Genomic DNA, 27,785 nt, shown 5'->3' with positions numbered 1-27,785 from the left:
TCACCACGCAGCATCTGAGGGAAACACGACACGACAGGGCAAAACATTGACACAGCACGGTGAATTATAAATGAGGATCCGACAGGGCAGGTACGGGAAACAAGGAGTGAAATAGGGACTCTAATCAGGGAAAAGGATCGGGAACAGGTGTGGGAAGACTAAATGATGATTAGGGGAATAGGAACAGCTGGGAGCAGGAACGGAACGATAGAGAGAAGAGAGAGCGAGAGAGTGAGAGAGGGAGGGGGAGAGAGAGGGATAGAAAGAGGGAAAGAACCTAATAAGACCAGCAGAGGGAAACGAATAGAATGGGAAGCACAGGGACAAGACAAGATAATAAATGACAAAACATGACAACTACTTTTGACCAGAGCCCTATGGGCCTTGGTCAAAGTTGTGCACTACATATGGAATAGGGTGCCATTTGGAGCGCAGATTTGATCACAGAGAAACCGTTTGGCTTAGTGTTCAGTACTCTCACCTACAGCACAGATATGACTCTCAATATGTTACACTTGTCGTACATAAAACCAGAAATGCACTGTTGCCAAGATAATAACAATAATAACTGTTCATCTGTATCTGCAGGCATTTTGTACAAAGGGCACAAATACAGTGCCTTCAGAAAGTACATTCATACCCCTTGACTTATTCCAGCTTGAATTCAAAATGGATTAAATAAATACAATCTCACCAATCTACGCACAATACCCCATAATGACAAAGTCAAAACATGTTTTAAGAAATGTTTGCAAATGTATTGAAAATAAAATGCAGAAATATTATATTTACATAATTATTCACACCCCTGAATCAATACTTTCTAGAAGCATCTTTGGCAGCGATTACAGCTGTGAGTCTTTCTGGGTAAGTCTCTAAGAGCTTTCCACTCTTGGGTCGTGCAAGATTTGGCACATTTTCCTTTCAAACTTCTTCAAGCTCAGTCAAATTGGTTCTTGATCATTGCTAGACAACCATTTTCAGTTCTAGCCATGGATTTTCAAGTATATTTAAGTAAAACTTGTAACTTGGTCACTCCCCAGTCCTTAACAGTTACAAGCATAACCATAACATGATGCAGCCACCACTATGCTTGAAAATGTGGAGAGTGGTGCTCAGTAATATGTTGTATTGGATTTGCCCCAAACATAACACTTTGTATTCACGACAAAAAGTGAATTGCTTTGCCACATTTTTTGCAGTATTACTTTTAGTGCCTTGTTGTAAACATGGATGCATGTTTTGAAATATATTAATATATTATTCTGTACCCAAAAATCTCAATTGAATACATTTTTAATTCAGGCTTTAACACAACAAATTGTGTAAAAAGTCAAAAGGGTGTGAATACTGTCTGAGGGCACTGGTACATACTGTACACACACACAGCCTCCTTTCTTCCCCTTATTGACTGACTAAACATTCTCTTTCTCACTCCCCCCTCCACCTCTCTCTGATTTGTAGCTGGTTTTCGCCGGAGCTTCCGCCTCAGCAGGCGAGACAAGAAGACCAACAAATCCATGTATGAGTGTAAGAAGAGTGAGCAGTACGACATGGCTGACGTGCCCACCTACGAGGAGGTGACTCCCCACTGCAGGCAGAGTGGGGCCAAGCACAGGCTTGTGGTCCTCGTCGGTGAGTAACACACACACACAGACACAAACACACACACAGTCAGTCAGTCACACACACACACAGACACAAACACACACACAGTCAGTCAGTCACACACACACACAGACACAAACACACACACACAGTCAGTCACACACATACACACAGGCAATGGCAGAGTGGTGCTAAGTAACTGACTACTGCCACCATGGGGGACTGGGAACAGGGAGACTGGGCTGGTGCTGTAGTCGGTGAGTAACTGACTACTACCACCATGGGGGACTGGGAGCAGGGGGACAGGGGGACTGGGCTGGTGGTCCTGCTGTAGTCGGTGAGTAACTGACTACTGCCACCATGGGGACTGAGAGCAGGGGGACTGGGCTGGTGGTCCTGCTGTAGTCGGTGAGTAACTGACTACTGCCACCATGGGGGACTGGGAGCAGGGGGACTGGGCTGGTGGTCCTGCTGTAGTCGGTGAGTAACTGACTACTACCACCATGGGGGACTGGGAGCAGGGGGACTGGGCTGGTGGTCCTGCTGTAGTCGGTGAGTAACTGACTACTGCCACCATGGGGGACTGGGAGCAGGGGGACTGGGCTGGTGGTCCTGCTGTAGTCGGTGAGTAACTGACTACTACCACCATGGGGGACTGGGAGCAGGGGGACTGGGCTGGTGGTCCTGCTGTAGTCGGTGAGTAACTGACTACTACCACCATGGGGGACTGGGAGCAGGGGGACTGGGCTGGTGGTCCTGCTGTAGTCGGTGAGTAACTGACTACTACCACCATGGGACACCAGGGGACTGCTAGGCTGTTGGAATTGGAAAGGCAGAGGCCATTGTTTAAGTCTAAAACTGGTTTCCCCAGAAAGAGAGAGCTTGTGAAAGAGAGGGAAAGAGAGCTTGAGAAAGAGAGGGAAAGAGAGCTTGAGAAAGAGATAGAAAAAGAGCTTGAGAAAGAGAGGGAAAGAGAGTTTGAGAAAGAGAGAGAAAGAGAGCTTGAGAAAGAGAAGGAAAGAGTTTAAGAAAGAGAGGGAAAGAGAGATTGAGAAAGAGAGGGAAAGAGAGTTTGAGAAAGAGAGGGAAAGAGAGATTGAGAAAGAGAGGGAAAGAGAGATTGAGAAAGAGAGTGAAAGAGAGCTTGAGAAAAAGATAGAAAAAGAGCTTGAGAAAGAGAGGGAAAGAGAGTTTGAGAAAGAGAGAGAAAGAGAGCTTGAGAAAGAGAAGGAAATAGTTTGAGAAAGAGAGGGAAAGAGAGATTGAGAAAGAGAGGGAAAGAGAGTTTGCGAAAGAGACGGAAAGAGAATTTGAGAAAGAGAGGGAAAGAGAGCTTGAGAAAGAGAGGGAAAGAGAGTTTGAGAAAGAGAGGGAAAGAGTGCTTGTGAAAGAGAGTTTGAGAAAGAGAGGGAAAGAGCTTGAGAAAGAGAGGGAAAGAGAAATTGAGAAAGAGAGTGAAAGAGAGATTGAGAAAGAGAGGGAAAAAGAGCTTGAGAAAGAGAGGGAAAGAGAGCTTGAGAAAGAGAGGGAAAGAGAGTTTGAGAAAGAGAGGGAAAGAGAGATTGAGAAAGAGAGTGAAAGAGAGCTTGAGAAAGAGAGGGAAAGAGTTTGAGAAAGAGAAGGAAAGAGAGCTTGAGAAAGAGAGGGAAAGAGAGTTTGAGAAAGAGAGGGAAAGAGTGCTTGTGAAAGAGAGTTTGAGAAAGAGAGGGAAAGAGCTTGAGAAAGAGAGGGAAAGAGAAATTGAGAAAGAGAGTGAAAGAGAGCTTGAGAAAGAGAGGGAAAAAGAAATTGAGAAAGAGAGTGAAAGAGAGTTTGAGAAAGAGAGGGAAAGAGTGCTTGTGAAAGAGAGTTTGAGAAAGAGAGGGAAAGAGCTTGAGAAAGAGAGGGAAAGAGAAATTGAGAAAGAGAGTGAAAGAGAGCTTGAGAAAGAGAGGGAAAAAGAGCTTGAGAAAGAGAGGGAAAGAGAGCTTGAGAAAGAGAGGGAAAGAGAGTTTGCGAAAGAGACGGAAAGAGAATTTGAGAAAGAGAGGGAAAGAGAGCTTGAGAAAGAGAGGGAAAGAGAGATTGAGAAAGAGAGGGAAAGAGAGTTTGAGAAAGAGAGGGAAAGAGAGCTTGAGAAAGAGAGAGCGAGAGAGAGGCTGTTTTCTTGTTTTCCTTTTTTTAATATTGCAGATAGATTGTAGGTTCCATCAATTGAATTGTCTGCATAATTTCTAATCCCCCTTATTTATTTATTTTTCTCTATACCCCCCACCCTACCATCCCTACCCTGATTGGTGTAAACTAACAGATAACAATGACTACAACACTGCTACTTACAGCTATTTTCTCTCACATCTACGGTACCTGTAGTTAAATAATTATATTCCTAATTTCCTCTTTCTTCAAGTGCTGGATTTTCACCCACAGCGGCCAATCCAACATTTATTCTGATTTTAACTCCAACACTCTGATGTCCACAGATTATCCCATCTTTCCCAGTATAATGCCATTTAGCTATTTGTTTTGCAATACATGCAATCCCCCTTAACTTTCAAATCCCTGGTGGAATCTACAGGGCTGGCAGGCTGGGGATTCAGTCATATTTGGTGCTTTTCATTTACAGCACCTTGCTCTGACTCTCAATGTTCATTTTCCCTCTTTCTTTAGACTACAGAATTGTTAACACTTGCCTTTAAGGCAGGTATTTCAAAGTCCTCCAGAAGGCTTTTGTAGAGTGCCAAACTCTTGAAATGAATTTAGCTGCATTTTTTTATTGTTTCTTTTGTAGCTTTGAGTAAAGCTTTGTGCCAACGACTGGTGGAACAATAACGTTAAGCCCAGGTGCGACAGAATTAAGACTTTACAACCTGAATAGAAATATTGGAACTATTATTGCAAATGACACAAATAATGAATGTATACCTCACACATCGCTTTTTCTTCTCAAGGTTAGATATCCGACCGATCGGTGCAGCTGCATATGGATCATTCTTCTTTCTGACGATATTGCTCTCCTTCTTTTTTTTCATGCTCTTATTAACAGAAGGAAACAGAGAGGCTTGTGTCGAAGCAAGGCTGTTTTAGCATGATTTGACCAGGCCTTGGTGTAGTGAAATGCAGTGGTATGGACTTCATCATAGGGTGTTGCTAATTAGCTAGCCCATTTTCTTGCCAGGCAGCATGTCCGGTTGTGCAGCACAGTGGAAGCCTCCACAGCCTCTCTCTCCTCTGTAACTCTCATGTAAATATTTTCAATTTGACTTCTGTAAACTGGACCACAACCACACCTCACGAAGCAAAGGACAAAAGGAGAGATCTGATGTTATGTTTCCTCTCCTTTCTTTTCTCCCCCCTGAAGTTGCCCCACTGTTGTCTTATAAGGAACTCACGAGGAACACGATTTCTCTCTCCCTTCCTCAATCTATCTCGATTTCAAACATCAGGCACATCGTTATGGGGGGTAAAGTGAAGTCGGTGTGTCGGTCCTCTAAACACTGCACCATGCAGTCTTCTGTGCTGAGCTTGCCTTGGCCCCATCCTCATTCCTCTTTCCATCCCCACTGACACACAGCCACACTCCACTCAAAAGTAAAACAGCATTCTTCTCGTTGTTTTCCTATTGGAAGGAAGGTCCCTGGAGCATCCAACATCCGTCGAGCTATGTGTTCCTCAGTGTGGATGTAAAGTCAAAAATCAGCGCTAACGAACAACGTAGACCTTATACTCTCCCTACTCTTATTAGCATGGATGACGGTAACCGAGAGATTGCATTACAGAGTTCAAATCAAGATGCTTATCTGCGGGGCCAATAAAAATATATATTTTACACATACACAGTTCACTGAAAACCACTGATGTTTTCTCAAATGAAATCTGATTATTTATCAGAGCCAATTGATATGTTTACCTCTACATTCTTCCCTGTTTTACTGTAAAGCTAAGGTCAATTTAGTTTCACTAGAATCTGATATTCTTACCGTAAGTGGAAAAATGTAAGACATCGAATGAGATTTAATACGTTTGTGGCCTTATGATATTGTTCAGCATATAGTTGTCGTCCTAGGCTTATTGGGCTGAAGAGAGCAGGGTAGGCATTGGGAGTCTGAGGTTACTCTAGCCCTGCCTGCTCTGTCTGGCCGGGTGGTGGGAGGCAGTGGAGGTTGGATAGGCCTCACACTGTCCACATCGCCCCTTCGCTTCCCCTCAGCCCTAACTCTATGTGATATGCTCTGCGTTTGGCCTGGAAGTTATTAAGACTTCAGATATTAAAGGCGGTTTCTCTAATGAGGGCAGTAATGCCGGCTGACACTTTTACTGGCACTGCAACCTGCCTGCCTGTAGCGGAGTAGAGGAGGGCAGGAGCACCGACCCACCACGTTCCCTCCTTCCCGATGGCTTGGGGAGAGAGAGGGGGAGATGCAATACAACACAACTCAACACACTATAACAATCAAGTATAATCCAGAAACAATTGCAAAGAAATATGCTTTTTTATTTTATAAGGTTGCCATTGTATTGGAGATTGTTAAAAACAAACGATGCACAATAGAGCGGTCTCTTTATTTCTGCTCGTTCTGACAATAAGCCCCAGACCAGAGACCACAGTGTAGTGTAGGCCTCACGGGCAGCGTATTGAATTGGCAGACGATAGCACAAATGGAATCCACCACAGGCCTTAATGGCCGTCCGAGGCATTCTGAAGAATGTCCTCCGCCGTACATCAGATGTAGAGATAGTGAGAGGATGTGTCCCAAACAGTACCCTGTTCCCTATAGGTCCTGGTCAAAAAGTAGTGCATTATTAAGGGTATAGGGTGACATTTGGGACTTGGAGAGGGAGCGATGTAGAAGGTGAGAATGGTGTAATGAGAGCTGTAGAAGTGTAAGGGAGCGTGAGTCGTTTGTCATCCCACGGTGAGGTGCTCGTAGTGGGGCCTGATACCGCCGGGAAGAGGGGCCAACAACCACCGCTGCTCAGCTCTACTCCGCATTACTTCAGACAAACAACCGTGTTTGAACTAAAAACTCTGATCTCTGGGGCTGTGTACCAAATGGCTCCCTATTCCCTTTATAGTAAACTGCCCTATTGGCTCCGGTCAAAAGTATTGCACTATAAAGGGAATTGACTGACATTTGGGAAGCAGACCTAGACTGGGGGGTAGTAGCATGGCCGCCTGCAGCCTGCTTCTCTGTCTTACCACTGTTCTGAGATACGGGTCATAAAAGGCCTGTATTAGTACGCTCCAGCGCCTTTAACACCTACAACAACATGCCAGATCTCCGCCGCCACACACACACACACATCCGTCTTTAAACAGCACAGTCACACACACACACACGCATCCTTCTTTAAACAGCACAGTCACATTCCTTGTGGTCTCTCAAAACAAATTTAAAAAGTTAACTCCGTTTCCTCGTCTTCATAAATCTACGTGGCGAGGAGCGTCAAGACCCCTTTTGGACTTTTTCTCTAAAAACTCTCCTGAAAGATTGATTGCCATCTTCACGCGGCCATGTGCTGTTTATGTGAGATGGCGACCGCACTTTGCTAGAGCCCGGCGGCCCGCGCTATTGGTCGATCTCTCCTTTTTATTTTTCTTACACAGGGAACAGAGGATGAATGTGCTGAGGAAACAGCTTTTATCACTTACAGGGACCATGTGACGGAGGACATATGGCCGAGCGGTAAACTAGGTCTGTGTCTCAAATGGTACTCTATTGTCTATGTAGTGCACTGCTTTTGACCAGGGCTCATAGAGAATAGGATGCCATTTTGGGAAGCAGCCTAGGACTAGAGAGTGTTACGAGTGTTATTGTCTGTCTGCATCAGGACTATAGGTGTGTGTTGCGTGGCCTGAAGTGGCTCTCTGTCTCATTCTCACACACACACACACACACACACACACACACACACACACACACACACACACACACACACACACACACACACACACACACACACACACACACACACACACACACACACACACACACACACACACACACACACACACACACACACCGGCTCTAAAAGGCAGTCTGTTTGCACCTGTTTATCAGAGCAGTTTAAAACCTCTCTGGACGGACAGACGAACGGGGGGGTAAAGTGTAGGTTAACGCACCAGATAGGACAGAGACAAACAGACAGGGGGAATAGGATCCACACTCTGATGTCTAACAGTACAGCGCTTGTGTTCAACTTCAGCTTATAACCCCATCTCCCGATTTTTTCTCTCTCTCGCTCTCACTCTCTTTTTCCACCTCATCCACATCAGTGAGTGAACTCAATGTCCATTTGTTTTAGATGGCGGCCTGCTAAACACATTTGCCTGCGAAAATGAATTTCCAATAGGGCCTGATGCGTTCGTGGTGCCTGCCCAGAACGACAACCATGTCAGGAATTCCGTCCAGGATCAACCCTGCCTTTGTGCCTTTCTACAAGCGGACTGTATAGAGCAGCTGTGGAGCTAGTTGCTGCGGTAATGCTTCTAGAACCAGGGGCATGGAACCTTGTACTTCCGGAATTGATTGTTGTCCACACTATTTGAAGACATCTGTATGGAGACTGTTTGAATTAGCCTCATATATCAGCTTAGCCATTCCTGCTGAAGTAATCGAGTATATCTTTTCAGGAGGGTGTAGAGGGAGACAGGGGGAAGAGAGAGAGGGGGAGATGTCAGAGGTGGGAGCGCAAGGCTCTGGAGCCGCAGACAAATCAATATTGCATTACCCCCCTTCTCTCTCTCTCTTTCGCTCTCCCGCTCTCTCTCTCACCCTCCTTAACATCTCTCCATCTCCCTCTCTCGCTCTATCCCTCCATCTCTCCATCCCTCTCTTCCTCTTCCCTACTGCTCTCCTCCCCTTCCTCCCTCCCTCTCTCCAGTAGATGTGATGGAAAACCCAGCTGCCCACTGGGACGGGTCCTTGTTGATTTTTCAGGCTGTTCAGGGAAACACAACAAAGTGCTCTCTTGGCAGGCCCTTTTGGTGCTGCAATCCTCTCTCTCCCTCACTCCTCTCCTCCTTTTCTCCTCCTGTCACTACACCCCAGTCATATTTACAGTAGTGAGAGCACAGAGGTCTCGGTCAGTGAGTTTCACAATCTGGCCCTCTCAGTTCCAAACCGTGGACCGAGGTGTGTGTATATGTCTGTGGGTCTGCCTTCAGTAGGTCTGTAAACACCAGCACACAAACGGTCGGTGCTGAAACTTGGCCTGAGCTCCATTTGTCAGTGTCTGTCATTGGCGTATGGGACGGAAAACATTCCGCTGCGTCCTGTCCTGGACCTGGCCTCCACACTGCCTCGCTCCTCCGGCCCGGCCTCTCGCGAGCCCACCTTCATTATGAGGAGGCAGTGATGACTGCATGACTGATGTTGTTTTAATAATGCTAAAATCCCTTTCTCTTCCTCCCTCCTTCCGTCCCTCTCTGCCTCTCTCTCTCTTGCTCACTCTTTGTCTTTGTCTCTCTTCAGGTCCCACGGGGGTAGGTCTAAATGAGCTGAAGAGGAAGCTGCTGATCTCTGACCCCCGACACTTCAGCGTTACCGTGCCACGTAAGTCTACCCGCTTGTGACCCGTAGTTACAGTTAGACACGCACACACACACACACGCATACACATACAACAGTATTTCCACCCGCCGCTGACCCAGACTGGTGGATGTGTGTGTGTGTGTGTGCGTGTGTCCAGCTGCCGCTGACCCGTAGACTAGAACATCTCTGCCAGACTAGGAGTGTGTGTGTGTGTGTGTGTGTGTGTGTGTGGGATGGGGGGTCTCTCTTCGGTTGTGACCAGTCTGAGTTTAGATATCCTCTCCTCCATATGTTTTGGATCCTTTTATTGGCAGATGGTTTTAGGGTCTGAAGTAGTCATTTGGTTTCCTCCTCAGCCTCTCTTACCATCCCCAGACAGTGAGACTGACAAGCAACAGGATGGATGCTCTTGTCTTTGTAATCAATAATAATAGAAGCTCTGGTCTGTATCAGATGGTTATGGAGACAAGTTGCTCTGTGTGCATCCCAAATGACACCCTGTTCACTATGTAGTGCACTACTTTTTACCGGGGCAGATGAAGCTGTGACCAAGTGAATAAAAAATATTTTACCAGGTAAGTTGACTGAGAACACATTCTCATTTACAGCAATGACCTGGTGAATAGTTACTGAGATGAATGAGCCAATTGGAAGCTGGGGATGATTAGGTGGTCATTATGGTATGATTGGGAATTTGTCCAGGACACCAGGATTAACACCCCTACTCTTACGGTAAGTACCATGGGATCTTTGTTGGATATCCGTTTAACGTCCCATCCGAAAGACAGCAATGTCCCAAATCACTTCCCTGGGGCATTGGGATAATAATAAAAAAATTGACCAGAGAATAGAGTGCCTCCTACTGGCCCTCCAACACCACTTCCAGCAGCATCTGGTCTCCCATCCAGGGACCAACCCTGGTTAACTTCAGAGGCAAGCCAGCAGTGGAATGCAGGGTGGTATGCTGTTGACCAAACGCTATGATCCCTTATTGATGTCACCTGTTGAATCCACTTTTATCAGTGTAGATGAAGGGGAGGAGACAGGTTAAAGAAAGATTTTTAAGCCTTGAGACAAGTGTGACATGGATTGTGTATATGTGCCATTCAGAGGGTGAATGGGGAATACAAAATATTTAAGTGCCAGGTGCCCCGGTTTAAGTGTGTCAAGAACTGCAACGCCGCCAAGTTTTTCATGCTCAACTGTTTCCCATGTGTATCAAGAATGGTCCACCACCAAAAGGACATCCAGCTAACTTGACACAACTGTTGGAGTCAACATAGCTTTTGACACCTTGTATTCCATGCCCCAACTAATTGAAGCTGTTCTGAGGGCAAAGGGGTTGCACTCAATATTAGGAAGGTGTTCCTAATATTTTGTGCACTCAGTGTATAGGGAATAGGGTGCCATTTTGGACGGACACTGTCTAGTTTCTGGCTGGATTCCCACAGTGAGCTGAACCCTCACACACAATGACTGGTAGTGTACACTGAACGTACAGGGTTCCAGGTTAGATTCTAAACTGAGGCCAAATGTCCCCTGTGATTTTTAAACTGATAAGAAATCGGACAATCACCCTGGATGAAGGGGTTTTAGCATTCTGCTGCCAATTTGGTTTTCGCCTTCGTGGTTGTTAATAAGGGTGAAGGTCCATAGACCCATGCACGGAGGCACATACAGAAACACTCATAAACACTGAGGTGTCTGGGAGTGACTAACGCCAAGGCGTTGCTCTCAGGCTGGGGGACTGTGCATCTCAAGGCCCCAGTCCTCCAGACAGACACATACACCCTCTCTCATAAAACACACACCCTCTCTCTCACACACACACACACACACACACACACACACACACACACACACACACACACACACACACACACACACACACACACACACACACACACACACACACACACACACACACACACACACACACACACACACACACACACACACACACTCAGATCCAGGCGAGTGGAGTAGTTCTCCTCCCGAGTGTAATTGTCGGTTTTTCGCAGCCCGTATGACAAGCCGAGAGTGATGGAGGAAACAGTGCTTTATTTTCTACCTCCTGAAGAAATGCCATTCCACTGCCTCATGTTTTGGCACCACCACTGTACACCCTTCCCCTCTCTCTCTCCTCTCCCTCCCCACTCTCCACCTCCCTCCATCTATAAGAACAAAATGACAGCTTGCCATAATGCTGGACACCATCCAGCACTATAATGCTTGTGACTTTGACTCACACCGCTGCCAACGCTGAGATTTGAACTTTTTCTAGTGTTTTTTTCAGCGTGGAGGAGCAAAAAAACTATTTCTGAGCCCACAAGCCCTAACCAAGGCCAACATGTTAGAACAAATGAATTGGTTTGATTTATGCAGTTAAGCTGAGTAATTGCATATTTACTGCAGGCTAGCTGGCAAATGTGCGAGGAGGAGAGGAAAAAGGGAAACTGTTGATATTAATTGCCATGATTGTAACATGCAGCGTGGCATAATGGATGTGTCCCATTCTACGTCTGACACTTGAAATGTCACTGGTATTAAAATCCCATCGCAGTCACTCTTTCCCCCATAGTTCCTGTTGTTAATTGTTCACAAATGTGACCCGTGGTTGTATGTATAATAGGCCCCAGACATAGTCTAACCCCTTATAGATGATGACATATAGTGCACTAGACCTCTGTGTTTCATTGAGAGGGAAAGGGTCTCGGAAAGTATCTATTTTCCCTTTTTATTTGATCACTGCCAACGTACAGGCTACAGATGGATTTATTTAACACTTGCTGCTACCCCCTTTGTTAATTAAAAAAAACGACATGTTTCTGAAGTTAAGGCTTTTTCTTCCCTCCCTGTGTATGTCAAATGTAAACCAGCCAGTCAGAAACACTAAAATGATTGCAATAAGCCAATTAGGATAGGGGTTAAACATTTTGATTTGAGGCCAGAATCACTGACAGATATTTTCCATGATTGGGGAATGAAATTCATTTCAGATTCCTTTGTTGCACCGTAAATATTTCCTATGCCACTGAGCAGATGGTAAATAATATGGATTCGTTTTGTCTCTATGTACTGAAAGCAAGGGCGTAGTGGAAGCCCCTGCAGCCCACGCAAGGCTGGGGGGTCCATGAGCTCTGGGGGCCCATGAGCCCATCATCTCACACCAATGTCTATATTTGATTATTTATTTTCATAAATAATTTTGACAGTAACCCTCCTTTTTCATTTCCACATGTAGCGAGTAAAGTGTTTTGTATTGTCCAATCGACACTAAACAAAAATATAAAAATAACATGCAACAATTTCAAAGGTGATCCTGAGTTGAGTTCATATAAGGAAATCTTTCAATCTAAATAGAATCATTACAACCAAATATATGGATTTCACATGACTGGGAATACAGATATGCATATGTTGGTCATAAATATATATATTTTTAAAGTAGGGGCGTGGATAAGAAAACCAGTCAGTATCTGGTGTGATCACCAATTGCCTTATGCTTCGCGACACATCTCCTTCGCATAGAGTTGATCAGGCTGTTGACTGTGGCCTGTGGAATGTTGTCCCACTCCTCTTCAATGGCTGTGCGAAGTGGCTGGATATTGTCGGGAACTGGAACATGATGTCGTGCACATCAATCTAGAGCATCCCAAATATGCTCATTGGGTGACATGTCTGGTGACCAGAGGTGGGACCAAGTCATTGTTTTACAAGTCACAAGTAAGTCTCAAATCTTAGCACTCAAGTCCCATGTCAAGACAGGCAGGTCTCAAGTCCTAAACTTTGAGTTTCGATTCTTAAACAAGTCATAATGTGTTCTTCACCAAATGTAATAGCATTTCCTATTTTTAACAAGAGTAATAGTTTGTATATTACATTTATGCAAATCCTTTTAAAAATATCTATATATTTCTTACTTTCCAAATAAATGTTATATTTCAATGAAAATACATGGGTAGCCATGAGAAAGACCCCCCAATAGTGATCGGGCGATGTAGGCTTGTACACAATCTCCCAACCTTGTTGAAGGAACATCAGGCAGGATTTAGGCTACCAACTGCCTAGCCAGTTGTAGCTCAATCTTGGATGCAATGATCACGTCATTGTGTGGAGGCTCATTGATTTAACCTTCCGTAAGCCTACATGATACACTAGTAAAGTTATAAAATATATAGCTGTCGTGTCACACCCTGACCATAGTTTGCGTTTGTATGTTTCTATGTTTTGTTTGGTCAGGGTGTGATCTGAGTGGGCATTCTATGTTGTGTGTCTAGTTTGTCTGTTCCTGTCTTTGTGTTTGTTACACCAGATAGGGCTGTTTTAGTTTTTTTCACATTTTCTTGTTTTTTGTATATTGTTCTGTTTTCATCTTTATTAAAGATGTATCACAATAACCACGCTGTGTTTTGGTCCGCCTCTCCTTCAACAGAAGAATCCCGTCACATGTCGGCTATATTAGCCACGACTTAGCGTTCTTTGTGCAGCTTCAAATGTCGGACAAAGTTGGAAGTTGTTGAGCTTCCATCTGTAATTTTCTTCCCGCATGTTTTGCAAGTTGCAATCTGTTTTTTGTTGATACAGCATCGTCTTTATATCTGAAAATATACATTTTGGGTATCATCTTTCCAAGGGCTCCATCTGAATTCACCCGCCGACATTCCTCTGCACTGCCACACACAACTTTTTCTCAGCTGGCATAATTTGATTGGCTGCTGTCCAATTCAAAATGTAATCCGCTAAATGAAGAGTTGATGGGCTGCACACTTTTTTTAATAGCATAATTTTTAATATTTAGGCTTGGGGAGGGTATCAAGTGAGGCCGAGTCATAAGGCTCAAGGTCAAGTCACGAGTCATCCCGCAGGTGAATAATCAGGATGTGGGGATCCTGGGCTGGCGTGGTTACACGTGGTCTGTGGTGTGAGACCTGTTGGACATACTGCCAAATTCTCTAAAACGACTACTTTGAGGAGAAAACCAAGTGACAAGAGACTCACCAACTGACTGTGCTGAGAGTCCCTCAGCTCTGTCTCACAAACTAACCTGGCCCTCTTCCATTCTTAAGAGGCTGAACTGGCACTATTCTGTGTTTGTGAGATGTACTGCATGTGCTGATTGTTTGTCCCTCATAAGGTTTTGTAGTTTCCCCTCATCTGTGTTTAGTATGTGATTTAATAATATAATATAATGATAGGATGTGAGCAGTGAAGCAGCAGTCAGATGGCAACTGTTTTGCTGGCAGCTGTACCAGTGCAAGGTGGAGGGTCCTACTTCCACTGGCAACAACAGCTCTGGTGGACATTTCTGCAGTCAGCATGCGAAATGCACACTCCCACAAAACTTGAGACATCTCTGGCATTGTGTTGTGTGACAAAACTACACATTTTAGAGTGGCTTTTTAATGTACCCAGCACAAGGTGCACCTGTGTAATGGCCATGCTGTTTGGTCAGTTTCTTGGTATGCCACACCTGTCAGGTGAATAGATTATCTTGGCAAAAGAGACATGCTCACTAAAAGGGATGGAAACAAATTTGTGCACAACATTTGAGAGAAATAAGCTTTTTGTGTGTATGGAACATTTCTGGGATCTTTTATTTAATGAATCATGGGACCAACACTTTACATATATTTTTGTTCAGTATACAGGGGTAGTAGGCAAGTCAGACAGACAATATTGTTTTTTTTTGGCCTCGGCCAACTTACCTAATTGGCTTTAAAGTTTTAAAAAAGTTAGGTCGGACTCGAATGGAGAGTGAGTGCATTATTCAAGATGGATAAACTAAAGGCAAGACCAAGTGGTGCACAAAAATGCATCAAAAAAGCTTGATTTGTTTAAGCTCATGCCAAATTGCTGAAGATCAGCAAAGCTACCACCTCATCCTCGAATCATGAAACACCATCACAGGTGTAAGCTACCAGGCCTACTTATGTAGCAGCTAGCACTAGCTGCCTCCCAGTCCTGACAGAGACCTCACTGTCCAGGCCCGGCAATGACAGTGGCCTTGCTCCTCCTCTTCTTCCTACCCTCGAGAATAGTGACTGTTCCTGTAGCCAGCCCTCCTCCTCCCCTCTCCCAGAAGACTTAGTTTGTTGATGAGTACTTGATTATTTGCAGAGTCTAGTTCTTCCTCTCGTCTCTTTTGGGAAGGATCGATTTACCGTTTTCAAACTGAGCAACAGATCCAGTAAATCACGTGCACTACCAGTCAAACGTTTTAGAACACCAACTCATTCAAAGATTTTTCTTCATCTTTACTATTTTCTACATTGTAGAATGTAGTGAAGACATCAAAACTATGAAATAACATATATGGAATCATATAGTAACCAATTTTATATTTGACATTCTTCAAAGTAACCACCCTTCACCTTGTTGACAGCTTTGCACACACTTTGCATTCTCTCAATCAGCTTCACCTCGAATGCTTTTCCAACAGTATTGAGGGAATTCCCACAAATGCTGAGCACTTGTTGGCTGCTTTTCCTTCACTCTGCGGTTCAACTCATCCCAAGCCATCTCAATTGGGTTGGGGTTGGGGGATTGTGGAGGCCAGGGCATCTGATTCAGCACTCCATCACTCTCCTTCTTGGTCAAATAGCCCATGCACAGCCTGGAGGTGGGTTGGGTCATTGTCCTGTTGAAAAACAAACAAATGATAGTCCCACTTAGCTCAAACCAGATGGGATGGCGTATCACTGCAGAATGCTGTAGTAGCCATGCTGGTTAAGTGTGCCTTGATTTCTAAATAAATCACAGACAGTGTCACCAGCAAAGCACCCGAAACCATCACACCTCCTCCTCCATGCTTTATGGTGGGAAATACACATGAGGAGATCATCCGTTCACCCACACCGCTTCTCACAAAGACATGGCGGTTGGAACCAAAAAATCTCCAATTTGGACTCCAGACCAAAGGACACATTTCCACCGGTCTAATGGTCATTGCTCGTGTTTCTTGGCCCAAGCAAGTCTCTTCTTCTTGTTGGTGTCCTTTAGTAGTGGTTTCTTTGCAGCAATTCGACCATAAAAGGCCTGATTCCTCTGAACAGTTGATGTTGAGATGTGTCTGTTACTTGAACTCTGTGAAGTATTTATTTGGGCTGCAATTTCTGAGGCTGGTAATGAACTTATCCTCTGCAGCAGAGGTAACTCTGGGTCTTCCATTCCTGTGGCGGTCCTCATGAGAGCCAGTTTCATCATAACGCTTGATTGTTTTTGCGATCGCATTGAAGAAACCTTCAAAGTTCTTGAAATTTTCCGTATTGACTGACCTTCATATCTTAAAGTAATAATGGACTGTCGTTTCTCTTTGCTTATTTGATCTGTTCTTGCCATAATATGGACTTAGCCCTATTTGATAAAATACCATATTCTGTACCCCCCTACCTTGTCACAACACAACTGATGGCTCAAACGCATTAAGAAGGAAAGAAATTAGACAAATTAACTTTTAAGAAGGAGCACCTGTAAATTAAAATGTATTCCTCATGAAGCTGGTTGAGAGAATGCCAAGAGTGTGCAAAGCTGTCATCAAGATAAAGGGTGGCTACTTTGAAGAATCTCATATATAAAATATATTTAGATTTGTTTAACACTGTTTTGTTTACTACATGATTCCATATGTGTCATTTCATAGTTTTGATGTCTTTACTATTATTCAACAATAGTAAAAATAAGGAAAAACCCATGAATGAGTAGGTGTTCTAAAACTTTTGACTGGTAGTATAGGTGTTCCCCCCTTGAACTCCACTGGCCACTCACATAACAACATACAGTATGGAAAAAGAACACCTTTGTCCCTGCCCCTCCACTCTGTTCCGATGACTGAGGCCACATCCCAGAAAGGACCACATCTCAGGCACGTGCCAAAGTATTTTTTTTTTAAAGGAGGAAAAAACGGTAAACCTGGCGTGGTGGCTGCAGGAATGGTGATAAAAGTTTAATAGTTTGTTTTGGAGCTGGTTGGAGCGTGCAGACAATTTGTCTGAGGAGTGTAACGGAGTTGACCTCTGACCCCTGTAGCTCTCATTAAACAAGCGGCGGTTCAATGTCCAAAGACGGCACAGAGGGACCTCTCGCAACTCTCAAATCCACTGGAACCGGGCCAGTCCGAGCTGCTCTCACACACACACGCACACACACGCACGCACATACACAGTGCTGCCGTTCGCGCTCCCTCCACGTGTCACACTTTTAATGGCAGGGGTTTATGGGGAAGTAAATGTAGGAACTGATCTTAATGAGAGTTACCCAACTCAATTACATTACCTTCTCAGTCTCCGTTTAATGGAACTGCTCCTGTCTGTGTGTGCTTGTGTGTACACTACTGACTTATTACTGGGATGGTAATAAGGAAGGATTCATGTTAGAACTATGCCTCAGAATGTCTGGATTAGTAGTGATGTATCTCTCTCCATCCTTCTCTCTATCCCTCTTTCTTTCTCTCTCTCTCTCACCCCAACCCCCACTCTCTCTCCCTCTCTCTGTCTCACTCTCCCCCTCTCTCCTCTCTCCCTGTACTACAGACACCAGCCGGCCGAAAAGGACCCAGGAGATTGACGGAGTGGAGTATCACTTCATCTCCAAAAATATATTTGAGACGGACATCCAAAACAACAAGTAAGTAGCGGCTTTAAACAGCAGACATCTATAACCAGCACTAATCTCATCTCTAGTACAAAACACACCACAGCAAAACTGTAGCTCAGTTGGTAGAGCATGGCGCTTGTAACGCCAGGGTAGTGGTTTCGATCCCCGGGACCACCCATACGTAGAATGTATGCACACATGACTGTAAGTCGCTTTGGATAAAAGCGTCTGCTAAATGGCATATATTATTATATTATTATCCTTCCATTCTCACACGCACTACAACTGTAATGTAACTATAACTCATATATTTGAGATCTCAGTATCTCGTTTTGGAATCAATGAATTCGGCCATCTCCTCCTTCGCCACTAGGGGCAGTGTAACTGTAACCGTGAGAGACAGACTGGGGAAGGAGTTCAGCTGACGTGAGCAGGGTTCTCTGTAAACAGACCAGTGCTCTCCCCTATGGCTCTCCTTCTCTGAGTGTGAGGTGGTACTTTGTAACAAAGCCTCCCTTTACAAGAGCCCCAAGGTCACAGTGGGCCCCTTTCTGCCCTGTGTGTGTGTGTGTGTGTGTGTGTGTGTGTGTGTGTGTGTGTGTGTGTGTGTGTGTGTGTGTGTGTGTGTGTGTGTGTGTGTGTGTGTGTGTGTGTGCGTGTGCGTGTGCGTGTGCGTGTGTGTGTGTTTCTTTGAGGTGTCCCCGGGCCCCGTTTCCAACACTGACACCCGGGAGCCGCTCTGACATTATGCGGTGGACAAATTGAAACCGAAATCGTCATCCTTAGTAATGGATGCCTTCCCGCCCTTCTCGCCCCCCAAAAACACATGACATACACAGTAGAACGCACGCACACATACAACACAACAGGATGGCTGGGGCAGAGGGAGGCTGGGACCAGGTTGGATTGTTGTATTTTTAGGGCTGGTTCAGCTGTGGTTGGTGATGGGGCACGGCATGGGATGTTTTTCGGCAGAGTTTAGAGACAGGGGTAAATGGGGAGACTGCGATGTGGCTGCAACGCTCGGGACACTCCACACATACACACACATATCAGCTGACTCTGAATTATAAGGCGCTGGAGAGAGGAGAAGAGTGAGATGGACTTGTTTACGTTGCGCCTCGTCGCATGCAATCAGAACAATGTGCACGCAAACACACACATACACAGACGCTCTCTCTCTCTCTAAGTGCCAGTAGGGAAAACCTCCTTGAGAAATTGGCCACAGTCGGTAGTGGCGCGTGAAAGTGGGTGTAACGTTCCCAAGGAAAGCCCTGTTCCCTGCTAAAAATGGATAGCATCCATACAGTCCCAATTTAGCTGAACCTCTCCTGGCATGCTAGCTTGTCCACAGCAGCTCTCCCAATTTATATAGCAGCAACAAACAGTATAGCCTATGCAGTATATGGCTATGGCATGCCTTTTTAAACACAGGCTACTGTATGCCTTTTAAATGAATTTCCCCATAAACAAATATACAGTAAGAGCTCGTTAGACTACAGGCTCCTTTTCTGAAGCTGAATAAAATGTTCTTACTGGGGGCAATTACTATAAATTGTGTTTTACATGGATTTAAGTACAGTAATACAGACATTCAGCCAAATGATCATCAGCACCAGTCTGAGCGCACATCCCAAATGGTATCCTATTCCCTACATGGTGCCCTACTTTTGACCAGAGCCATATGGGCCCTGGTCAATAGTAGTGCACTGTTTAGGGACTAAGGTGCCATTTGGAGTGCACTCAAAGTCTACCAACGAACACAGTTGTCTTGTTTTAGAAATGTAGACATTCTTTCCACTCTTTAACTTCTGTCTTTCTTTTCTTCCTCCATCTCTCTCCTCCTCTAAAAATCCTCGTTGGCGGGGTGTTTTATGACCGTGATCAGTTTGAAGCAGAGAGATTAGGCGGTGGAAAACTGTTTGTTTGCCCTCTTCCACTGCTTCTCTCTTGAAGCCCAGGCTTTAGTGAAGGCACACACACATACACACACACATACGCTCCTGGCATTCACCTTCTCTACACTTTAAACAAACCGGTGTTACTGATTTAAAGTGTAACATAGAAGAGTATACCGTATAAAGGATTATTGTGCCAAAATGTTTGGATTGGTGTTGTACAGAAAAAATGCTGTCTGACGACCTGTCAGTGGTTGAAAGAGTAATCGCTAGTCCCTACGGTACAGTGGGCTTTTATAATATCCTTGTTCCGAACGGAATCTCAGTCAGAATTGTGTGTGCGCCTGTGCCTGTGTGTGCGCCTGTGCCTGTGTGTGCGCCTGTGCCTGTGTGTGCGCCTGTGCCTGTGTGTGCGCCTGTGCCTGTGTGTGCGCCTGTGCCTGTGTGTGCGCCTGTGCCTGTGTGTGCGCCTGTGCCTGTGTGTGCGCCTGTGCCTGTGTGTGCGCCTGTGCCTGTGTGTGCGCCTGTGCCTGTGTGTGCGCCTGTGCCTGTGTGTGCGCCTGTGCCTGTGTGTGCGCCTGTGCCTGTGTGTGCGCCTGTGCCTGTGTGTGCGCCTGTGCCTGTGTGTGCGTATGCTGCACATATGTGTTCGGAAAGTATATACAAATAAGAAAGGAGTGAGATTATAATACAGTATGTTAGTCCTCATGGTAGGTGTGAACGATAAATTGGTTTTATTTTACATTCATCTTAATGTTCATCCATTCATACTTCTAAATGATATTAGTGAAACCTTTACTAACTGATCCCCTATTTTGCTTTTTCACTCCCCTCATCCCTCTGTCTATGTGACTTTCCCTCTCTGTCTCTGTGTGGATTTATGTGCTACAAAATGAATTGCATCTTTGAAGACATTAAAGTTGTTCTAATCTCTCTCTGTCTCTCTCTCTGCCTGTATGTCTCTCTCTCTCTCTCTCTCTCTGTCTCTCTCTCTGTCTCTCTCTGTCTCTCTCTCTCTGTCTCTCTCTGTCTCTCGCTTTCTCTCTCTCTGTCTCTCTCTCTCTCTCTCTCTCTCTCTCTCTCTCTCTCTCTCTCTCTCTCTCTCTCTCTCTCTGTCTGTGTGTGTGTGTAGATTCGTAGAGCATGGTGAGTATAACGGGAACTACTATGGGACCAGTCTGGACTCTGTGCATTCTGTCCTGTCCAAGAACAAGGTGTGCCTGCTGGACGTTCAGCCTCATGTGAGTCACACAAGTCCCCGACACATATACATCCTTCCCTTACTTTCCCTCTACCCTCCATGCCTTCATTCTTTGCCTGTACTCTACCCTTCACGTTCACTCCCTCCATCCTCTGTGTCATGTCAGTGACACAAGTTGCCGACACAACCTTGCCTTCCCTCTGCTCTTCCACTCTACCCTTCATTTTCCCTCCCTATGTCTTTCCATCCCTCCCTTCATCCCTCTATCCTTCTCTCCTCTATATTTATATCCCTTTGGCACACACTGCCTATCTCCTAGAGGAATCTCATCCTTCAGAGGGCTTCAGAGGCAGTGCCGGCTTTCCAGAGGCCTTGACTGCTTACTGGGTTACCAACCAAAAGCGCTTAAATTGGCATTTTTAGCAGCAATTACCGGTCATTTTCCTTATTTGAAGATTTCCTCTTTGGCTTATGTGTCTGGGTGGTGCGATCAGCCTCTCATAAGTGGCCTGTATGTCGCTGAGTCCCCACAAGCCACCAGGGCTAAAATCCTATTATCCCAAGCCAGGTCTAGCACCCTGGCCCAACCTTAACTCTCTCACACACACACACACACACACACACACACACACACACACACACACACACACACACACACACACACACACACACACACACACACACACACACACACACACACACACACACACACACACACACACACACACACACTCAGACATGCCTCTGCCTCAAAGGTGTCCTCTGTTTGTTAAATCTGAGTAGATAATGATTCACGGGCAGAAATACACTATTATATAGATTACATAGATTGCTGGCATGTTTTCAAACCGTCCCTCCCTGACCAAGTAGAAAGCTGTTAACAGAGCCTCTCGGTAGCCCCTGCTGTGTGTGTGTGTGGATCTGTGTGCACCCGCGCCAGTGTGTTGAGTAGTGCTGTTGTGTGTGTGTGTGTGTGTGTGTGTGTGTGTGTGTGTGTGTGTGTGTGTGTGTGTGTGTGTGTGTGTGTGTGTGTGTGTGTGTGTGTGTGTGTGTGTGTGTGTGTGTGTGTGTGTGTGTGTGTGTGTGTGTGTGTGTGTGTGTGTGTGTACACTCGTGCCAGCGTGTTGAGTAATACTGCTCTGTGTGTGTGTGCGTGCTCCATTTTGGCTCTTTACCCCGCTCAGTAGTCGATCACATGAGTTTCATATCAGAGCAGTGTTGCAGAGCGAGTGATGTTGTCTGGTCCCCTGCTGACTGTCTGAGCTCCTGATGAAAGCTTTACTTTCCTCATCTCCTCTGCTCTCCTCTCTCTCTGTGAGGGAGACGAATGGTAGTCTTTCGCTCATGTCTTCGGGGTTGCGTCCCAAATGGCACACTTTTCCCTAGTAGTGCACTATTTTTGACCAGGGCCATATGATCAAAAGTAGTGCGCTTGATAGGGTATAGAGTGCCATTTGGGGCACAACCTTTGTGTCGGCCTGGGGTTTTGGACCCGCTTCCCAGAACACAGCGAGAGAGGAAGCAGACCAGCGCTGGTTAACACTCCACTCTGCTGCGGTTCAGTACACACACACACACACACATGCTGCATGCTACGTGTCAACGCGACCCAGCCTTGTAATGTTTCATCGCCTCAGTGCTGGGACAGACCAGCTCGACAGACTGAGATCTGTGACTAATTTCACTCGTTCACAATGCGATATCTCCAGATAGAGCAACAAGACCCAGTCGTATCCTCTACTCCCCTGCCTAAGCTGTTGGGAGGACCGCGGTCCTCGTTGTTTGAAGACTAATAACCTGTCACCCATAGAGCACCTTCCCTTTGGTGGAGGATCACATTGGATTTAACGCATTCATGTGTCATCCTCTGGGATTCTTTGTACTTTGAAATGGTTTAAATCAACAGTTCCTTTTTACTGCATCTGTTTCTCTCTCCTCTGTGTGTTGCAGATGATAAAGCACTTGAGGACGGCAGAGTTGAAACCCTACGTGGTGTTTGTGAAGCCGCCGCCCATCGAGCGCCTGCGGGAGACCAGAAGGAACGCTAAGGTCATCTCAGGCAAGGACGACAAGGGATCCGCCACGCCATTCTCGGTATGGACACATCAACATAAACTTTGAAATCTTTTCATATTATCAAGAGAATCCTTTTCTCCTTTGCCAAGAGAAGGAAACCTTTGAATGGTTCACCTTGTCAAAAATGGCACAGTGACAGAGAAGCCTTGAAACAAAGTTTAAAGTAAAATACTCCGGTAAAACAGGCAGTGTTTTAGAATAACACATTTTTTTTTCAAACTTTAATTGCATTGGAAGTACACTTCCCACTCAGACGTCTTCTGTAAAAGTGACGTGGTGTATTTACGTCCATGTTTATGTTTATATATTTTACCTTTATTTAACTAGGCAAGTCAGTTAAGAACAAATTCTTATTTACAATGACGGCCTAACGGCCAAACGCTAACCCGGACGACACTGGGCCAAATTGTGCATTGTTCTATGGGACTCCCAATCACAGCCGGTTGTGATACAGCCTGGAATTGAACCAGGGTTTGTAGTGATCCCTCTAGCACTGAGATGCAGTACCTTAGACTGCTGCACCACTCAGAAGCCTCATAAATGTGACGTTATAAGGTAGGTCCAAAGGTGATCCAGCAGTGTTAGAGTACCACATGGCCTAGCTGCTGGTTAACAAGAGGGAGGTTATCAGAGACCCTCGCACTTTATTCCTCCCTGAAGCCCACCTAAAGGAATAACAGAGACCATCTGGGGCTCTGGGGGAGCTAGCTGTGGTAGTGGTGATGTCATCTTTACTACACACACTTGTCTGCTGCAGGCTAGTGTGTGTGTGTGTGTGTGTGTGTGTGCGTGCGTCTGCTTGTGCGTGCATGTGTGTGTGTTACACACCTTTATACACCAGCCAGTCACAACTCACAGCCGGGCCCCACGTGAAACCAATTAGCCTGACGCGTGTTGCCGTAGTGGTGGCTGATGGCTTTCCCAGCCCCCGTCAGGTCGTCTCTCCCTACGTGGGGCCACGCTACGGGCCATAGCCCTGGTCACAGCCACAAGCTGGGTCGATGAGGAGAGAAGGGGAGGGGGGATAGAGAGACAGAGAAGAGGGGGAGGGGGAGGTGAGAATGAGAGAGGAGAGGAGGGAGAAAGAGGGAGAGAGAGTCTGGCTGTGATGTTGGAGGTGTGGAGGCTTTCCACAAGGTCGCCGTCAAACAGGGCTGTGAGAGGGGAGCGTAGAGGAGGAGGGGGAAGTAGGTGTGTGTAGGCCGGGCGGCCGCAGGTGTAGATCAGATTGGCTGGCGGCTCATCTGATGGCCGAATGGTAAAGACGCCTCAAGCCGCCCCCTTATATAGTACACAACTTTGGACCAGAGCCCTATGGGTCCTGATTAAACGTAGTGCACTATAAAGGGAATAGGGAGCCATCTGGAACACAACCTCAGACCCACTCTGAGGTGTTACTCCACACACACCTCTCTGTGTGTTCACCATGACCTAACGCAACACACAGCGCAGCAAAGCACAGCAGGGCTCTGGAAAAGGACAGGGTTGTACACAGCAGGTCAGCTCTCACACAAAACATCCTCCATTGAGCCGTCACTGAGATGTACCGTCACTATTTTAAACATGTCAGAGGCTCAGCAGCTATTCTTAAAGTCATCTTTACTTAAAGCATGAAATGATTACACACATTCAACGAATCACCGCACTGACATACTGACATACTGTATTCAAGTCAGTATGACCACATCCCAGTCATTTACTGTCAACATCTCTGAGATCTCTGATGTGTTTCTCTTTTTATCTCAATAAGAAAAAAGAAAATGATTGTCGGGCTCTCAGATATTAAGGTGTAGAGGTTAGTGACGAGGCCGTAGGTATATAAGCAGTGCCATCATACACGATGATGACCATCCTGTGGGGTGAGAGGTCAGACAGAGGTCAGAGGTCAAAGGTCATGCTATTGACCTGCTCTCAGTGTGACTCCTATGAACAGTAAGCGCTAGTTGTCAGAGACAGGGCAGACTTTTGAGACTTGCTCTGGACTATAATACCTTTATTAGATCTAATAGTTCTCTCAGGTAACATAAATGCAACCTCAACGTTTATTTTTGTTACCTGGTTGGAATATGTCCAGTCGCCAAAGTCCTTTCTGTAAACCTTTATAGAGATTGACAGGCAGAGTTTTAAACCATCAGATCCCAGCTATTAAAGAAAGAAAGAAAAACCTTGTTTGGTGGAAATGTCACAGCGGTATTTTATTCTCGTCCTGCTGTATTTATTTCAGTGAGAATGCTAGAGGCAGCAGCTCGGGTCTGTTAGAATAATCCATTGTCCCATCCAGACTTCTGGAGAACAGACTTTTCATTGTTTTAACAGAGCTGTATACTGCTCTATTGTTTAACCTGTACTACATTCATATCTGCTTTTAAATGTGTCTGACACTTAATATGAGCCCCAAAAACTCTGATATAATCAGATATATACTGAAATATGGTAATGAATGTGTCCAGATTCCTATTCCTAGTAATAGCAGTATAATAAGTAAAGGGATCATGAGATAGGGTATCTTACCTTTCCCTCTAGCCAAAGCAATGACATTATGTCTTCTTTCAGAGTAAATCTGGGACCTCTTTGCCGAACCAGATCGGTTTTGATATTTTATGTCATTTTAATACATAGGGCAGGTGCTTTTTATGTATATGAATAAAAGCAGATTTTCCGTTGAGGGCCGAGGGGATGGCCAAGAACTCCTGCTGATGGCCAGGACTGAGAAGAGACTGAAGAGAGGGATGAGTCCTGATGCTGGCTCTGAGATCTCTGTCCCTTTCTTGGTCTCTGTTTCTTTCTTGGTGTCTGCTTCTCTCTCTGTCTCTTTCATTTTCTTCATCTCTGTCTTTGGTTTTCTCTCTTCCTCTCTCTCTCTCTTTGTCTTTCTCTCTCTTTCCCTGTCTTTCTGTCCCTATCTCTCTCTTCCTCTCCCTATCTGTGCATCTTGGTCTGTCTGTCTGTTTCTCTCTTGTTCTTGTTTTCTTTCTTTCTCTCCTTCTCTCCCCATAATATAAACGGTCACCTTTACCTGGCCTGCTATGATCATAGAGAGGGAGACATGCCATGGCATGGACACTGACTGACTGGTTGACATGGAAATGGCATACACGGCGTCTCTAGGGCTCGTTCTGTCCATGTCTACCCCACTGCCCTGCTGCAAGCATAGAATTCAATAATTGAATGTATCTCTATGGCTGCCAGTTTCTGGTCTAAGGTTCAAAGGGTTGGAGAGCTGCTGGCAGTAGTAGCTGAGTCTGCTTCCCAAATGGCACCCTATTCCCTGCACCACTACTTTTGACCAGAGCTCTAATGGGTGCTCTATATAGGGAATAGGGAGCTATTTGGGATGTAGCCTGGGTCACTGGGTCCACATCCAGCAGTTCTAGGCTTTCTGAGGGCTGACCACAGAGGAAGGCTACCAAGGATCAGCAGCCTCAGATCACTGGAGGGAATATATGGTGGACGGACCGACAGACTGAGCCGCTTCAACTTCCTCTCAGCCCAGGCCAACGAACCTAGTGCTCCCTCCTCAACCTTATCCCTTCCTCCGAGACAGAGGATGATAAAACCATCATGTCTTCTCACAGAAGACAATAGACTGTGAGATAATGTGGGTGGATTTTTACTGCCTTGTACAGTAGATGAGAAAGAGAGCGAGAGAGAGAGTCATGGTCAAAACATATTGATGCAACAGTATCTGAGATGGGAAGAGGTCTGTCCATAATAGAGTAGAGTAGTGGCCTGAGGGCACACACTTAATGTGTTGTGAAATCTGTAATGTAATGTTTTTAATTGTATATAAAAGCCTTAATTTTGCTGCATCCCACGGAAGCAGCGAATGGGGATCCATAATAAATACAAATACAATGGAGGGCAGTGTTGGCATTCAGAGGCAGGGTAGCCTAATGGTTAAGAGCATTGCGCCAGTAACTGAAAGGTTGCTGGTTTGAATCCCCGAGTCGATTAGATGAACGATCTGTTGATGTGCCCTTAAGCAATGAACTTAACCCTAGTTGCTCTGGATAAGAGCGTCTGCTAAATGACTGAAATGTAAATGTTTGTAGACTGGCTTGAAAATGCAGTCCGTGTCATGGTGACAATTTAACTTTAGTTGAACGACTAATCAACTATGAGGTGTTAAAACCACTAGCAAGGGGGACATTCTAAAATTGTATTCTTCTGTCTGTCTGTGTAAGTGTGTCGTCAGTGTCTGTCGTCGGTGTGTTTTTGTGCATCAATTTGTTAGTTTCGGTTTGTGTTCCTGCCTATGAATGTGTCTGTATACAGTATGTGTACAGTATTTATATTTGTGTTGTTTGGCAGAGTTCCTGAGTGTGACCATATCTCAGCGGAGATCTGAAGCCCGGTGTTCCTTTAGAAAAAGGAGCTAGCTAAATCAAATCAAATCTAATGTTATTGGTCACATGCACATGGTTAGCAGATGTTATTGCAAGTGTTGCAAAATGCATGTGCTTCTAGTCCCGTCAATGCAACAATGTCAACAAGTAATCTAACAATTCCACAACAACTACCTAATACACGCACATCTAAGTAAAGGGATGGAATGAGAATATATACATATAAACACAGTGTCAAGAAAAAGTATGTGAACCCTTTGGAAATACCTGGATTTCTGCATAAATTTGTCATGCAATTTTATCTGATCTTTATCAAGGTCACAACAATAGACAAATAGTCTGCTTAACCTAATAACACACAAACAATTATATGGTTTCATGTCTTTATTGAACACACAGTGTAAACATTCACAGTGCAGGGTGGAAAAAGTATGTGAACCCTTGGATTTAATAACTGGTTGACACTCCTTTGGCAGCAATAACCTCAACCAAAAGTTTTCTGTAGTTCTGTAGATCAGATCTGTACAACAGTCAGGAGGAATTTTGG

At 45.2% G+C, this 27,785-nt stretch overlaps 1 protein-coding gene across 2 annotated transcripts in view; it reads left to right on the top strand.

Moving 5' to 3' along the window:
* The window catches only part of LOC124016882 (MAGUK p55 subfamily member 7-like), a 276,920-nt gene that overhangs the window by 239,117 nt on the left and 10,018 nt on the right, over window positions 1-27,785 (top strand). For both annotated transcript variants that reach the window (XM_046332224.1, XM_046332223.1), the window contains 5 exons: window positions 1,465-1,635; window positions 9,063-9,143; window positions 17,654-17,747; window positions 20,748-20,856; window positions 22,767-22,910. In XM_046332224.1, the coding sequence (XP_046188180.1) occupies window positions 1,465-1,635; window positions 9,063-9,143; window positions 17,654-17,747; window positions 20,748-20,856; window positions 22,767-22,910 (599 nt within the window). The remainder of the gene's footprint in view (window positions 1-1,464; window positions 1,636-9,062; window positions 9,144-17,653; window positions 17,748-20,747; window positions 20,857-22,766; window positions 22,911-27,785) is intronic.

This window comes from Oncorhynchus gorbuscha, unplaced genomic scaffold, assembly GCF_021184085.1.
Source record: "Oncorhynchus gorbuscha isolate QuinsamMale2020 ecotype Even-year unplaced genomic scaffold, OgorEven_v1.0 Un_scaffold_103:::fragment_2:::debris, whole genome shotgun sequence".
NCBI classification, from domain to species: Eukaryota; Metazoa; Chordata; class Actinopteri; order Salmoniformes; family Salmonidae; genus Oncorhynchus; species Oncorhynchus gorbuscha.
The sequence above is the reverse complement of the archived record's forward strand: the minus strand, read 5'-3'. Positions and strand labels throughout refer to the sequence as shown.